A 16,238-nucleotide genomic window follows, 5' to 3' on the forward strand; every position below is an offset into this window, starting at 1 on the left:
CGCTCCCCCCCACGCCCACCCCCACCCCCGAGGGGCGCGCTCCCCCCCACCTCCACCCCGAGGGGAGCGCTCACGCCCCCAGGAGCGCGCCCGCGCCGCCGCGCGTTTCCGCCCCGTGTCCCTCCTTTACGGCAACGCGAAAGTGTCGCGAACAGGCCGCCGCCGCTCGCAGAGGCTCAGCCGTCTGGAGTCGGAGGTCTTATTTCTAGCCGTGTGATTCCGGGGTCGGGGTAAGGCTGCGGGGCTCGGCCCTGGGAAGATGGCCGGGTGCGACGGCCGTGCTGGGGGGCGCGACTGTCGAGAGGCTTGGCGAGCGCTGCGTGCTCTGGGGTGGGGCCCTGGAGGCTAGGTGTGTATGGGCTCGGCCCGGCGAACGCAGGGCTTCCCGGCGCCGCCGGCCCCGCGCGCGGCCTTGTGGGGCGGGTGGGGTCCGGCCCGCGGCCCGGGGGGCACGGGGAGGGGCACCGGGGGACGGGCGGGGGCTGCGGGGGCGCGGCGGCGGGGCTCGGCCGGGGGGGCGGGGGGGCCAGGGAGCGAGAGCTGCGGTGGCAGGGGGGGCGAGCTGCGGGGGCGCGGGGGGGCTCGGCCGGCCGGAGTGTGGGGGGCGGGGCTGCGGGGGGGCTCGGCCGGGGGTGAGGGGGCTGCGGGGGCTGCTGGGGGCTCGGCCGGGGGGAGGGCTGCGGGGGGCCTCGGCCGGCCGGGGTGGGGGCTGCAGGGGCTGCGGGGGGGCCTCGGCCGGGAGGGGGTGCTGCGGGGTCGCACGGGGGCGCGGCCCGCGGGGAAGCCACCTGGCGCTGCCAGGCCCGCCGCCTCCTGCGCAGGTACCCCGAGCCCCCAGCGGTGATGCACCCGGGCCGGGCGGCCTGCCTTTCGGATGCGGTGCTGGCGATTCGCGGCTGGGCCGCACGTCAACTTTTCTAGAAATTTCAGCGTACATTTACTTATACACAGCTAGGGTTTATTTCAGCAGTATTCTTTGGAGGAGGGAGGACAGGAGGGTTCCGAGGCTTGCGGGTGTTTCCAGGAACCCCGCATGAGTAGCATCTTTACAGCTAGCTGTATTCAACATGTTTTCTCCGACTCGGTGCTTGCGGTTGTGTCATTTTGCTGTTTGCCTGCTTGGTATCAAACATACAATTTTGTGTGACGGCTCTTCGTTCATTGATGAATCCGTATCATGATAGGCAGGTTCATAGTTGTGTTTCAGCAAATATCAGCGTCTTGTCTTGTGTGTGGGCAGAGAATATTGTTTCTACCCTCGCACTAGTAGGGTAGGAATGTGTTCAGTGTGTGTGTTTCACCGTCCTAAGTACATTTAGCATTACTGCTTTAGAAAATTGGTGTTCGCATAAAGTTCCAGCGATTGACGTTCTAAAAGCGTTTGTTTTGCTGCATGCTTGTTCTGTGCTGAGGAAAACCAGCCAGAGCCCCTGTACGACTCGTCTGCACAGTGCTTCCACTTGAGAAACGAATTTGATAAATCTGCCTCTTGGTTTAACCTGTTCTGTCCCGCCAGAGGCATCTTTATTTCTTGTCCGGTTAATAGATTGTTCTGAATGTTTACAACTTTGGTTTCATGAATTTATTCTCCTTCCTTTCCCACACCCAATCTCTTTTCAAATTTATATTGTAAACAATTAAATGTTTTTATATGTAAACTCTAAACTTTTTTATAAGCCATATTACGTTTTATTGCATATTCAATTTGTTTTCTAGGCAGCAAAAGAGTTCTTTAAGCTGGCTAAAGTGCTGCTGGTGCTGTTGAGGGTCATGCTGTGCTGCCTTTTTAAAGGGAATATGAAAATAATCTATAAAATGCCAGGCTTTTTGCTCTTTTTTCTTTTTTTTTCTTTTGGAGGAGGTTGTTTCCCTTTTTTTAAGGAATGCAAGATTTCACTTCAGCAAAACAGTAGAGCTAAATTGTATTACACAGTACTGTTTTTGCTTCCAAGTCTGCTGAAAAGGCTTTTGTTTTTCCTAACTTGTTCTGTGTATCACTTGTTAAATAATGCTGAATGTAATCCTGTGATCCTATTAGTTTTCCTTTTTTTTTTTTTAGACTTTTTATAATTTGCTCTGCCTTCCAAATAGTGTTGGCTATTGTACTTCACTTTAGTAGTGCCATAGAGGTTAGAAAGAGCTGTGTAGTCACTAATTCCTGTGAAAGAACTGTAAACATACTGCTGAATCAGTGCAGCTTGAAACTTGGAGCCCTTAGACTTGTGGGGGAATGGGAATTCGGGAATTTCACACTACAGGTTGGATATTGTGTAAGCTTACCTTATGCTCTGCTGAGCAGTTGGAGATTCCTTTTTTAGTGGGCTCCTTCTCAGATGTTTCCCAAAGCTGAACACAGGAATAATGTAGGCAGCATGCCATTTTCCTCAGCTGCTATAAGCACAGATGTTCTGTGACATAGATTTAGCTTTGTAAATTGTGTGTAATTTTAGTAAAGGTATTCATTAAATCTCTCCGATTATATTTTTGTACCTTTGCTGGGCTTTTCACATAAATATTCATGCCTGCACAAAGAAAATTTTTTGTTAGACCATATGTGCCCCCCCCTCCTCTGGACTCCCACTATAGTTTGTTCACAGCACATTATGACTTAGCTCCTTATAAGACTCCTCTTCACCCGCCTTGAGTTTCTTGGGGTCATGGATGGCATAGTTCGGTCTGTTTCTTCAGGGTCTAGAGCAACAAGGTGCTCATTAAATACTAGATGAACCATTTTTGTTCTTTGTTTCATGAGTAAGTCCTAATTACTTAATGTTAGATATGGTAGGAAAGTTTGGAGAAAGAATATTAAGATGAGCATGGTCTCTGCATTTGGGGAGCTTATAGACCAGTGTGGGGAAAAGACCAAAAACAATACAACAAACAAAAGTTCAAAATGTGATGAAGTGCTGTGAAAGGAGTATTGCACTAGAGCCAGGTTATAACAGAAAAGGGGAATTTGCTGATTACAAGTGGAAAGGTTACAAAAGCTATGGCCCTGTGATCAATATTACACTAAAATGAATTCCAGATGATGGGCAGTTTTTGAGTTTAAAATACTTCTATTAATGATTTATGAAAACATATCCTGTTAATAAACAGATTTTGTATTACAAAATTACAATTTTTTTTTATAAGCTCATTGGTGACTTTTCAAAACATCAGAACAAAATCTCAATTCTTTATCATGGTCTATAAACCTCTGCACTGTCTAGCTTTTCAGACTTTATTTTATGTCACTCTTCCATCTGATTTATTGCTCTCCAACGGTAGTGATCTCAAAGGTACTTGAACAAGACCAGCTCTTTCTTGACTCAGGACCTATTTCCTTTTCTTGGACTCTTCTTCCTCCTGCTTTTGGAATGGCTAGCTCCTTTTCTTCCTCAGAATTTGATTTAAACGCTACCTCTTCATAGATTTCAACCACTTTATCTAAAATGTGCACCCCTAACTATTTTTTGGCTCCACACTTTTCCTTATAGCACCCATCACAATGTGTAATGCTATTTGCTTGTCTACCTGTTTTTATTTTCCAATTGGACATGGGAACCAGGACCATGTCTGTCTTGTTTACTCCACTCAGTATTGGCTTGGAACTTGGAATTAATTTTCTCAGAAAATCTTATGACTGGTGGTTACCAGGATAGCCAGCAATAAATTTTAGCTCCTTTTATTATTTTAGTTCCTTATAGTGTGGCGCAGGGAAAGGACAGTTTTCTCTTCACTCTTTTAGGCATAGGCCTGACTCTAGGTAAAAAATCTCAAGTGGCTAGAATAACTTTAGTACTATTTGTTTCTCCATTTCATATTCCCATCGCTCATCTTATTTCCCTTTTTCCCCATAAAGTTCAGTCATCTTGTTATAGTCACCTACCCTGTTGCACTCCCTTGAGATATGCTTACTTTCATTTACTAAAGTTCAAAAGCTCCTGTTTTCCTGAGGTGGTTTGAATGCAGTAACCTCTGGGTGTCAGATATGATCAGATGAAGGAAGAGTGGAGATGAATTTGTGGCAGTGATAGCAACCTCTTTGTTCATCAATGTGTATTGAAAGCAAAGTAGATACCTGTATGTCAGGCTTCATGTGTCTGAATTTATATTTGCAAACTTGTTGCTAATAGCTTCACAGAGACAATGTTGCCAAATTGAAATTAAAAACTCACTGGCTTTTTTATTTATGCAAGAATTATGTAATGGCTAGATCTAGAAAGGTTAGTCAAAATTTAGATTTTTCTAAAAGAGAAATGAAAGGTAAAAAAAAAAAATCTAGGTCAGAAGGGGGAAACACTCAGAAGGAAGGTATCAGTTTATCATATAATCCTGCCAAATGCTCAAACTTAAAACCATAGGATCAGTTGCTTGTAGTTGCTTAGTGCCAAAAGCAGGCCAGCACCCTCAATATGTCACTTGTTTTTTTACAATAGGAAAATGGAATGCTACAATAATAAAATATAAATTGAGATGACTAAACTTTTTATCCCATTTTAAGTTGAATTTTGCAAAAGCTGATGGATTATAGCTCACCAAACATGAAGATGCGTCTTCTAATTTGACTATAGAAAATTTGCCTACTATAAAGTTAAGTTTTTGGCAGTTATCTGTCACTTTCTTTAAAATGATCTTATAACCAGTTTGACATTAGTCAATTGTTTTGTGATACAGTTGGGCGTGTAGAAGAATTCTTTGAAATAATAGTAATTTTTATTTACCTTGGTTTGAAAATTATTTCAGTATATTTATTTCAGAGCACCTTAAGTGAATTGTGGCACTGATGATTCTTTTAAGACTTTTGAAATTTTATTTAAGGCAATTGAAAATTACAGAACTTTTTTGCTGAGCCTATTATTGAGATACACAATTGGGATTTTGGTTGTCAATGTAGATTCTTAGTGACATTGGAACTTTGGAACTCGATATGTATGGGAATAGAGACTAAGTAGTCTTGGGCATGTTTGATACTGGGTCCATTGTTGAAATGTCCTACTTTCTGTATCACCTTCTGCATTCCCATAGTGGAACATTTCTGGTAATTTCATGTTGCATTCTAGATAGCTTTCTACCAAAAGATCAAAGTACACCTCTTTTGGTTTGATGCCACTACCCTTTTAGTTCTATTGAAATCCACACGCCCCCCCCCCCCCACCTGTTTGTTCTTTTATGGCTTCCATTTCTTCTGCTGTGTAACCCTAAGTTTCCTGCAAGTTCTTTATTATTTTCCTTTTTTTCTTCATACTTAATCCTTTTGAGAACTTTTCTAATTTAAGAAACAAAACAAAACTAGACTTCATCCAGAGTTGGTAACTTGAAATTTTCATCACTTGCTTAAACTCCAGGATTTGAGCTTGTCTAAAACATGTCTCCTTAAAAGTTACTGTTATGTCTTTCTAACCTCCATTTCCAGATCCCCCTTCCATCACCCTCCAAGCCAAAATAACTGGTTTTCTTTCCTAACTTCCCTTTTTTAGTCTCTGTTGATTCATGTTTTCTTCTGTTCCTTCCTCACCTTTCATGTTTAATTCCCTAAGTGCTTTCCCTTGATTCTTCCTTCTAAATAGAAATTACATATAGATTTGACTGGCTTTCACATTTTTATTTTTATCACCCTCTTTTAGGTGCTTACCATTTCAAACATTTGAAGTCATCATACTAGTTTTTGAGTGTTCTCACTACTTTTCGCTGATAAATATATTTAATTACCCTTTAATCTTGAAAATAGTTTTGTCATTATTTTCTTATGTTGCTTAGGAATTTATAATAATTATATTATCTGTAATCTTTTCTAAGTCAAGTGTAAGTACCTCAGGGATTAAACTCAGTGTCCTTTATGAACAGTCATCACTTAATACACTTAACACTTCTTACTACCTCAGTTCATCAGGTCACTTTGGTAATACATATATCCTGTCCTCTGACACTTAGGGTTGTTTTGTTTTTTTTTTTTTTTTTTTTTTTTTTTTTTGCTCTTCATCCCTGCCTGATAGGTTGCCAATATATATCCCTTTATCCCTTTCCACTTCATAAGTTTTTTCTTTCAGTTTATCTCAGGTAGAAATCCTATGTTCGTATGAACCTCATTTACCAGCTGTATGAGTTTGGGCAAGTTAATTAGCTCCTGTGCCTTACTTTCATTTTCTGTAAAAATGGGAATAATTAATAATCCTTACCTTCTAGATAGAGTTGTTATAAGGATTAAATGAGTTAATATATGAAATGTGCTTCGAATGTTAGTATATAAGTGCCCAATTAGCATGAAATAAAAATCTTATGTAAGACCCATGTTATTCAAATCATTCCTCTGATACACTAATTTGCTAGCTATCTTTGGGGATGCCTTTGGACCTGTTGTCCATGTATGTGAAATGATTAGGTTTAGAAATCATTTAGAAATGATTTTAGAAATCATTTCTAAATGATTTCTAAAATTTGTTCCATTATATTACTGAAATTAGTGTGAGATAGAAAAAAAAATGGGAGAGGTTTGAAGTCAAACTATAAGGTATCAAGAAGCATATTACTATAAAAATCCCTTAATATTTTTCACCTGAGGGCAGCCCCGGTGGCACAGCGGTTTAGCACCGCCTGCAGCCCAGGTCGTGATCCTGGAGACCCGGGATCGAGTCCCACGTCGGGCTCCTTGCATGGAGCCTGCTTCTCCCTCTGCCTGTGTCTTTGCCTCTCTCTCTCTCTAGCTGTGTCTCTATGAATAAATAAATAAAATCTTTAAAAAAAAATATTTTTCACCTGAGGGTGAAGTTATTTGACTTCTTTTGGCTCACACCATCAGTAACAAGAACTAAAAACAAATTCCTGGTGTTCTGATCTGATAGCATTACTATTACCAGTTTGTTTTTAAAATTTACTGACATTGATATAAATAGTGATTGACAGATGTATCTTTTTCTCTTTTTTCAGGTAAAGATCAGCCACAAAAAGCTGTGAAACAAGATAAATTATTCTTTTAAATAAAAGGCAGCCAAGATCCATGAGTGGGCATCGGTCAACGAGGAAACGATGTGGAGATTCTCACCCGGAGTCCACTATGGGCTTCGGTCATATAAGTACTCCAGGATGTGTATTAAATAAATTGTTTCAGTTACCTACACCACCATTGTCAAGGCACCAACTAAAGCGGCTAGAAGAACACAGATATCAGAGTGCTGGACGGTCCCTGCTTGAGCCCTTAATGCAAGGGTACTGGGAATGGCTAGTTGGACGAGTTCCCTCCTGGATTGCCCCAAATCTCATCACCATCATTGGATTGTCAATAAACATCTGTACAACTGTTTTATTAGTCTTCTACTGTCCCACAGCTACAGAGCAGGTAAGATTAATTTTTTAACAGATTTGAGCATCTGTTATATACCCAAAATGCTGTAATTGGGATTCTTAGGTCCATTTTAGCTAAAGATAAGACGATTTGACAGCTACATATCAACTGCTTTGAAATATTGTATCACCTATACTATTAATAAAGCTCATGACTACAATCTATTTTATACTCTCTGTTTATGAAAACTAGAAGCAAAGGGTAGAGTCTGATTCTAGTAGGTAAATTAATATTACCAAGGATTAATGTGTACGATATTCCTTTTAAAATTAGTTAATCTCAATATAAAAAAGTTTTAAAAAATGACTGAATTTTTTTTTAAATATTTTAAGAGCTGAATGAATGAAATCTTAGCAAAGTTTAAAATGATGAGAGAAAAAATCTCTGGTAGTGAAATGGCACAGCTATAAATCAGTCTTAACAAAAGTGATTTGTTTCCTCTCCATTCCAGTGAGAATTGTTTGAATATCCTTTTTCTCTTCCTGTAAATATATGTGACTGATAGACCTCAGGTATATCTCTATTCTAACAAGGCAAAAGATATATAAGAAAATGTCAACATAACGCATTTCCTGTTCTGTATCCTGCAATGGCTGCTGTTAAGAAGGGGAGCAGTTACTGCTGACAAAGACTATTTTTCCTAGGCCTTCTTAAATACAAGTCTCTACTGCTGGTCCTTATTTTACCCTCTCTACTCATTACTTAAAACCAAAACTGGAAACTAGAACTCTTCATTGGAATAGGTAAATTAATGTTTATCTCTTTGGTTTTAAAATGTCCTTGATAAAAAGGAAATGAAAGTAGCTAGATAAATGGAAGAGAATCAGAAACATTTGTTGTGCCTATATTAATCCAAGTGATGAGTCCCAGATAACCAAAATAGAAGGTGATCCTCAACTAAAGGTGTCAGAGGTACCTCTGAACCATATGAACTCAAAATGGTCACATTATGGACTTTACCTTGCTTTGTGCTTGAAGTAATCATTTTTAAGTAGTCTTTTCAGATGATTTGTTCTTTGCGATAAAATTATCACCATTCAAACCTATCTATCCCTTTCTATTTCCATCAATTTATTTCCACTTATAGCTCTTAAAGTTAATGGCTACTGAACATCACAGTTACCTGTAATATTTTTTTTTAAATTTTTATTTATTTATGATAGTCATAGAGAGAGAGAGAGAGAGAGAGAGAGAGAGAGGCAGAGACTCAGGCAGAGGGAGAAGCAGGCTCCATGCACCGGGAGCCCGACGTGGGATTCGATCCCGGGTCTCCAGGATCGCGCCCTGGGCCAAAGGCAGGCGCCAAACCGCTGCGCCACCCAGGGATCCCTATTTTTTTTTTCAATCTTCTCCCAGGTGTTCATTTCCTTCTCACTCTTGAATACTTTTAATTCCTCTTTTACTATACAAATCCAGTCCATACACATTATATGGGTATACTTCTGATTTTCTGTCATCTTATTTTGCTTTATATCAATCAGGAAACTTAAAAACCAAAAATCAGTATGGTTGTTGTGTCCTGGATTCCTTTTTTTTTTTAGGATTTTTATTTATTCATGAGAGAGAGAGAGAGAGAGGCAGAGACACAGGCAGAGGGAGAAGCAGGCTCAACGCAGGTAGCCTGACATGGGACTCAATCCGGGTCTCCAGGATCACGCCCTGGGCCGAAGGCAGTGCTAAACCGCTGAGCCACCGGGCTGCCCCATGTCCTGGGATTCTTTATCACATGCCCTTTGAACTATTTTATCTGTGGCTTATTTGAGGACCTGATAGACCCTTCCAGAGGAATTTGGTCCAGCTCTCACACATCCTTAGAGATTCAGCAGAAAAACAAGGAGTTGTGTTGATTCTAAAAGAAGCCCTCCAACAATTCTAAGCTAGTTCCATGATCAGGGACTGAGGGCAAGTTCAAAGGTAGTTCAACCATTAATAGTCATTTCTTGAATACCCTAGAGTGTACCAAGTACCTACCATGTTCCTTATAGTACTTTTCTTCAGCCTTTGTACTTAAGTGATTTGGCATTATTGGAGTAATCCTAGAATTAGTTTAAATCTTTGAGGAAACTTACAGAATGGGAACTATTCTAATCAAAATTGAAGAGAAAAGAGAACTTTTCAGAATTGCTGCTAGGAAGAATCAAGGTATGATTCTGCAAGGGAATCATATGATTGAGCCACTGGTGCTCTGCAAGGGAAGGTAGTGTCCTACAAAAGCTATGCCTGGATGCATTTATAGCTGTACAGTAGAAATCCTTATTAGGCTTTAGATCACAGTGAGTTAAATAGGCCATGGCTGTCTTCCATGGTATGTCCTTATTATCTCTGTAATCTTCAATAATTTATGTAAATTCTCCAGGTCACAGTTTATCCTTTGAAATTTTATTTTGTAGTATAAGAGAAATAAGATTATCCATTCAGAGTACCTAACATATAATATTCAACAGGTGGTTATATTTCATTGGTCAAAAACATTAAGTATGTACATTGTTCTTCCCCACAACCTCCCTCTTATTGTGAAGAGGGGTCACAATCAAGAAATTCTTGATTTCTTCTAATAATATATTATATATGGAATCACAATTTATAGAAGTCCTTATTCAATTTCTTATATTGTTTTCTTTATCACTGTTTTGGAGTCAAAGAGTTCCATAAATTTATTACCCAGGGACTTTCTCATTCATTTCAGCTCTGATTCCTTTGGGCCTTGTTCCAGTGGGTGAATATTAAATTTCATATCCTCAGGTATTACGAACTTTCCATATATTTTTTGTGTTACTGATTTTTTTAATACATTAGCATTTCAGATACTGATCTTTCTAGTAGAAAAGAATGTTACTATTGTGATGGTGTCAGTGGAGTTTGCCTTTTTGTCAGAAAAAAACCTCTTCAGATAAAGGAAAAATCACCCCTTATTTTTCACATTTCTGAGGTAGAAATGTAAACTTAACCCCTTTTATGTGGATACCAAAATATCCTCATGATCTGTTTCTGAGACTATTTAAATCTCATCAGCTAGTAGCTCTGGCTTTAGTTTCATGAGTTAATTTGGAATTTATCTTGCAGTTGATGTATTATACATACGCTTCAGTTACCCTCGCCACATAAGACAGGTAAAAGAAATTGGTGTTAGCTATTTTATACACAGGAAAACCAGAACTGAGCCATGTGCTATTACCAATAAGAGCTTTAAATATGTGTGTGTGTCTGTGTGTGTGTGTTTACAACTTTTTGGAATATGATCATAAGAGTTTTTTGTTTTAATGTTCATTTTGTTTTATATTGCCAAATTTAATGTTTTTCAACTAACTCACTGAAAAACTTTAGATTTTTTTTTTTAATCTAGAAGAATGGAAAGAAAATTAAAGTGGCACATTGCCCATAATCTCATTGCCCAGTTAATTCCTACTGACATTAAAAAGGAAAGGGGAAACATTACATAGATGAAAAATTCAAACAAAAGTATAAAACAAAAGTAAAATCTCTTTTACTCTCCTTCCCACGCCTTACCTCTAATTTCTCTTCTCATATATAACATAAACAAGTTTTTGATGTATCTTCCTAGAAAAAGAAAAAAAACAACACTATTGCATCAGCATAGGTACACATTTGTACATATGTAAACCCCACAGTTCTGTTTCAGAAGCTCAGTAAAACCATATTTCTTAGAATTTTTCACCTGAGTTGTCTCATATAAGAACACCTCTGCAACATTTTGCAAGTCACTTCATTGCCTGATTGTGATAAGATTTTTTGCCTATTCTGGTTCTTCCCCACCCACCTACCAGGGTGTGATGATTCCCTGAATGATACATGTGTTCCTTTATTGATTCAGTGTATCTCTCAGACTCTTAACCCAGCTGAGACCAGGCCTATTCTTGAATGAGAAAACTTTCTTCCTAAAACACTTCCAAGTTGTGAAACAGTGAAAACAAGGAAGAGATATATAAATATTAGTATTCTACAGATTGACAGTAAGAATCATCTGAAGACCACAAGACCTTGCTTTCTCTTAAAACATACGTGGTTACTATCTCAACATTTTCTAGGATTGCATGTATACTAATAGTTGAAGTTGTCTCTATTACAGACTAACACATTGCCCCCATTAAAATCCTAAGTTTAGACCCCAAGAAGTCCCTAGCTTTCTGGTCCTGTAAAACAGTATTGTCCAATAGAAATTTCTGTGATGATGGTTATGTTCTATGTCTGTTTGATCCAGTATGATAGCCATGGCCACATCTAGCTGTTGAACGTTTGAAATGTGCCTAGTGTAGCTGAGGGACTGAGTTTTTAGTTTTATTTAATTTTAGTCTAAACTAAAATAACTGCACATGTCTGATAGCTACTGTGTATGACAGTGTAGCTCTAGAGAGTTACTAGATTCCTTTAAGAGCAAGAGGAGGTAGACTCAAAGTCTGGAAGGTGGGGTTCTTAATCATACAAGATTAATCGGTCCAGTGAGCTTGCAATAAAGCATGCTTACATAATCACAGTGATTGTTTTCAGGGTTTGTAACTCTGGCTTATGCTATGGTCCTTTTGACAGCTTCAGTGTTCTAACATATGAGACTCAAAGAAAATGTTTAAGAGAAGATTCTTACCTTTAATATTGAGAACTAAATAGAATTTTGAGAGAAACCTCTTTGCAGTCAAGAATATGAATATTACTTGCAGCTCTGAGTAGTTTTAATTTGCTACTGTGGGCATTTAACACTCAGTTTAACTTGATAACTGATATTTGAGAAAATACCTTGTGATTATAGAATTTTTTTCATGGCTCAGGCATGGGAAAATAGTGAAAAGTAATATAAAACACTCTTCTATATTCTTGAAGAACAACATGTCAAATAGAAGCCCTCCTTTCTTAACACCCAACATTTAAATCTGTTATTAGTGGTTCAATTGCTGTCTGGGAAAAGAGAAATTATTCCTTGAAAATGTGACCATAAGTATTTGAAAAATAATGTTCTAAGCACTCTGTGTACTAGCTCATCATTTCGCTGGTGCTGTTCCATGGAACATTGAAGAAGTGTGTTGAAAATAGGTTACATGCTCTAATAAATTTGGAAAAAGACAGCATATCATGTCTCCCTTCTTTTTTTTTTTTTTTTTTCATGTCCCCCTTCTTGAATATCCATAATGTACATGAGCAACCTGAAGGGCTAGAAGTCGTCCTGCAATAGAGAAGTCTCTTTAACATTGTGTAACCCAGTGTTTCCCAGAGGAGGGTAGCATGAGATTCATTTTCTTCATGTAAGAACTGTAGACATCTTGAAAGATACAATTTGGAATAAACTATATTAGATTATTTTTTGATTGACTCTTAGAAGCTAAACGTTAAGAAGAATCTTATGGAAGTTACCTAGTCTGATCTCTTATATAACCTTATGAAGCAGTTATCCAACATCTGTTTGAGCACCTATACAAAGCACAGAATTGGATTCTTTTATACTTCCGATTGTCTCAAAAAAAGTTTTTCATTAAGTAGCCCTTGGATTCTCTCCCATAGCTTCCAACCAGTAGTACTTCTCTGGAGAATGAAGATAAAGTATCTGCAAGTAAAAATGTATCAGTGAAACATAGTAATGAATATCTTAATAACTCTTGTGTTTCTTTGTTTCACAGGCTCCTCTGTGGGCATACATTGCTTGTGCATGTGGCCTTTTCATTTATCAGTCTTTGGACGCTATAGATGGGAAACAGGCAAGAAGAACTAATAGTAGCTCTCCTTTGGGAGAACTTTTTGATCATGGTTGTGATTCACTATCAACAGGTATTGTTGATTTTTTAATGTTAATGATTAATAGTGATAAAAGTAATGTGATGAACAATGTTGGAATAAATAAGAGGTTTATGTTATGCTAGTTATCAGAATAAGTGATTTATATCAAGCTTTAAAGTTTTCAAAAGACTATAAATATGGTTAACATTTGTTCATTATTGGCTATATGGGGAAATTTAGAAATTAAGTTAATTTCTACGTAAGTTATTTTTAAACCTAAATATTATTCTTTTGGCATCTGTTGTTTTTAAAATCTTAGGGCATAGAGACACCTGGGTGGCTTAGTGATTGAACATCTGCCTTTGGCTCGGGGTGTGATCCCGGTCTGGGGAATCAAGTCCTACATGGACTCCCTGCAGGGAGCCTGCTTCTCCCTCTCCTGTGTCTCTGCCTCTCTGTGTCTCTCATGAATAAATAAATAAAAATCTTAAAAAAAAAAAAATCTTAGGGCATAATTGTCATCATCAAAAATCTCACAAATTATAGACTAGTACAATAGTGGGAGACTAGGAAATTCGTGGTCTTTATATTTAAATGGATCTTCTGTTGATGTTTAAAATTATGTTGCTGACCTGGACTGGTAATGGACTCAGATAAAAACACTAAAAAGAAATATACTAAAGGCAATAGATGAGTTACGATATCTTACATTATAGATAGTATAATTTTGTACTTTAAAAAAAATAATATTGTACTTTTTTAAAGGGAAAAGAGATTTAGAGATTTAGACCTAAATGACAGTTTCTAACTACTCTTCCTGATAGGAATACCCCTATCCCCTTATGCACACACATATTTTTTTTTTAGGTTTTCTTTTGGTTTCTTGTCACTTGGCATAGCATTTAAAATATTTTTAAAAGAAACAAACAGCCCTGCGATAGTTTTACCTCTTAAACTCAGTTTGCAGTTGTAGGTTCATGTGAAAATCATTGTTTTAATACGTCCCAACAATACCCCACTTAGTAGAGGAAAGTGAGTAGCTAAGCACTTATAACTCAGTACTAAAGAAAAATTCAAGACTTCCACTGAATACAGAGGCTTGTTGGGCATCTTGAAAGGACATTATAATTGGGTGACTATGGAATGATAGGTATCCTATTTTTTAAATGATAATTTTTTTTAAGATTTTATTTATTTATTCATGAGAGATACACAGAGAGAGAGGCAGAGACACAGGCAGAGGGAGAAATAGGCTCCCTGTAGGGAGCCCAATATGGGACTCAAATCCAGGAGCCGGGGGACACGCCCTGAGTCGAAGGCAGACCCTCAACTGCTGAGCCATCCAGGCGTCCCAAGTAATGATCATTTTTGTTCTATAGTTTGAGTTCTAAACTTTTATAGGAAGTATTTTTCTATATAAGACACTCATAATTATATTTACTACATAAGAAAAGATAGCTATGAATCTAAAAAATCCGTCATTTTGTGAATTATTTAGGCCTTTAGTTTTTCTTTTTTTCAAAAATCACATAGTATTTCAGGTACTATTTGAAATCCTTTACAATACTGATTTATTTTTTTCTGGTTTTTATCGTCATGTTAAAAGTAAGGAAACTGAAGTATAGGGGATGGGTTTTGTTTTGTTTCTCACTCTGGCTTGTAATTTTTTACTGTTCATTATTATCACTATCACTAAGTTGGGAGAATACTCAATAAAATGCTCAAGTATTTTAGTTGCTTTTGATTTGGTTTCACTATGTGATATAGTGAAGACACTGAAATTTTGAGGGGAAAGGTAATGTAAAAGATTATATCCTGCTTTCCTGGTACCCTGGATAACTGAGAGAAGATTGTACATTCATAGCAAGTCTTCTTTTTGCCTAATCTAAAATCATTCCCAATAAGGGAAGGGAGAAGAAATGTGTGGGAAATATCAGAAAGGGAGACAGAACATAAAGACTCCTAACTCTGGGAAATGAACTAGGGGTGGTGGAAGGGGAGGAGGGCAGGGGGTGGGGGTGAATGGGTGACGGGCACTGACGGGGGCACTTGACAGGATGAGCACTGGGTGTTATTCTGTGTGTTGGCAAATTGAACACCAATAAAAAATAAATTATTAAAATAATAAATAAAAAAAATAAAATAAAATAAAATAATTCCCAGCTCAGTTAATGTTGATTATTTAGATTGTTCAGTTTTTATTGTAATCTTTCTCTTGCAGTTTTTGTGGTTCTTGGAACTTGTATCGCAGTGCAGCTGGGGACAAACCCTGACTGGATGTTTTTTTGTTGTTTTGCTGGGACATTTATGTTCTATTGTGCACACTGGCAGACGTATGTTTCTGGAACATTGCGATTTGGAATGTAAGTAACGCTTGATGGTAATATGTTTCCTCTTTCAGATATGGTTTCTGTTACAATTAGGTATTTCAATATTAGGAATTAATCGGAGTACTAAATTAGTTTAGCAAATAAAATAAATTTAAAACTCATTATAGCTGCCAGTGGTCTATGTTGTCCTATCATACTGTTTAAAAGAAAATATTAGAACCTCTCAACAAATATTTTTAAAATAATATGAAAAGCAGTAGCCTCTCCTCACTCATACCCATTTGTTTTTCTCCCAGATAAATTCACTGTATTTTCCTGTTGTTATTCTCCTTAACTTAGTTTTCTTTTGACATACGAAAATGCATTCTCAGGAAAGGTAAGATAGTTATGACAGCAAAGAACAACTCTCATCTCTAAATATCATAGTTTAATTAGATTTTTTTCTTTTCATAGTATTTATGAATCTATGAAAATCTAAGCTCTTGATAATTGGGCTGACATGACATACCATATAAATTACTACCACCGGGCAGCCCCAGTGGTGGCTCAGCGGTTTAGCACCACCTTTGACCTGGGGTGTGATCCTGGAAACCTGGGATCAAGTCCCACATTGGGCTCCCTGCATGGAGCCTGCTTCTCCCTCTGCCTGTGTCTCTGCTTCTCTCTCTTTGTCTGTCATGAATAAATAAATAAAATCTTTTAAAAATATAAATAAATAAATTAATAAACAAACAAATAAATAAATAATTTACTACCACCAACAAAATGCCTGAGAATTTTAAAAATGAAATACAAATTCCTTTCAAACTCTAAAATGAATGGTTGCTACTTGGTCATCAGTATTTTTCTTTAAATATTAATGA

At 38.0% G+C, this 16,238-nt stretch overlaps 1 protein-coding gene across 3 annotated transcripts in view; it reads left to right on the top strand.

The window, feature by feature from the left end:
* The first annotated feature begins 75 nt into the window (after positions 1-75).
* CEPT1 (choline/ethanolamine phosphotransferase 1) overlaps positions 76-16,238 on the top strand; it is a 37,598-nt gene continuing 21,435 nt past the window's right edge. For 2 of the 3 annotated variants that reach the window (XM_072834984.1, XM_072834981.1), the window contains exons 1-4: positions 76-230; positions 6,910-7,318; positions 12,949-13,096; positions 15,267-15,408. In XM_072834984.1, the coding sequence (XP_072691085.1) occupies positions 6,980-7,318; positions 12,949-13,096; positions 15,267-15,408 (629 nt within the window). In that variant the 5' untranslated portion in view covers positions 76-230; positions 6,910-6,979. Of the gene's footprint in view, positions 350-6,909; positions 7,319-12,948; positions 13,097-15,266; positions 15,409-16,238 lie in introns of all 3 variants that reach the window. The other variant, XM_072834982.1, reaches the window with a different exon arrangement.

The sequence above is a fragment of the Canis lupus genome, chromosome 8 (assembly GCF_048164855.1).
Source record: "Canis lupus baileyi chromosome 8, mCanLup2.hap1, whole genome shotgun sequence".
Classification (NCBI taxonomy): Eukaryota; Metazoa; Chordata; class Mammalia; order Carnivora; family Canidae; genus Canis; species Canis lupus.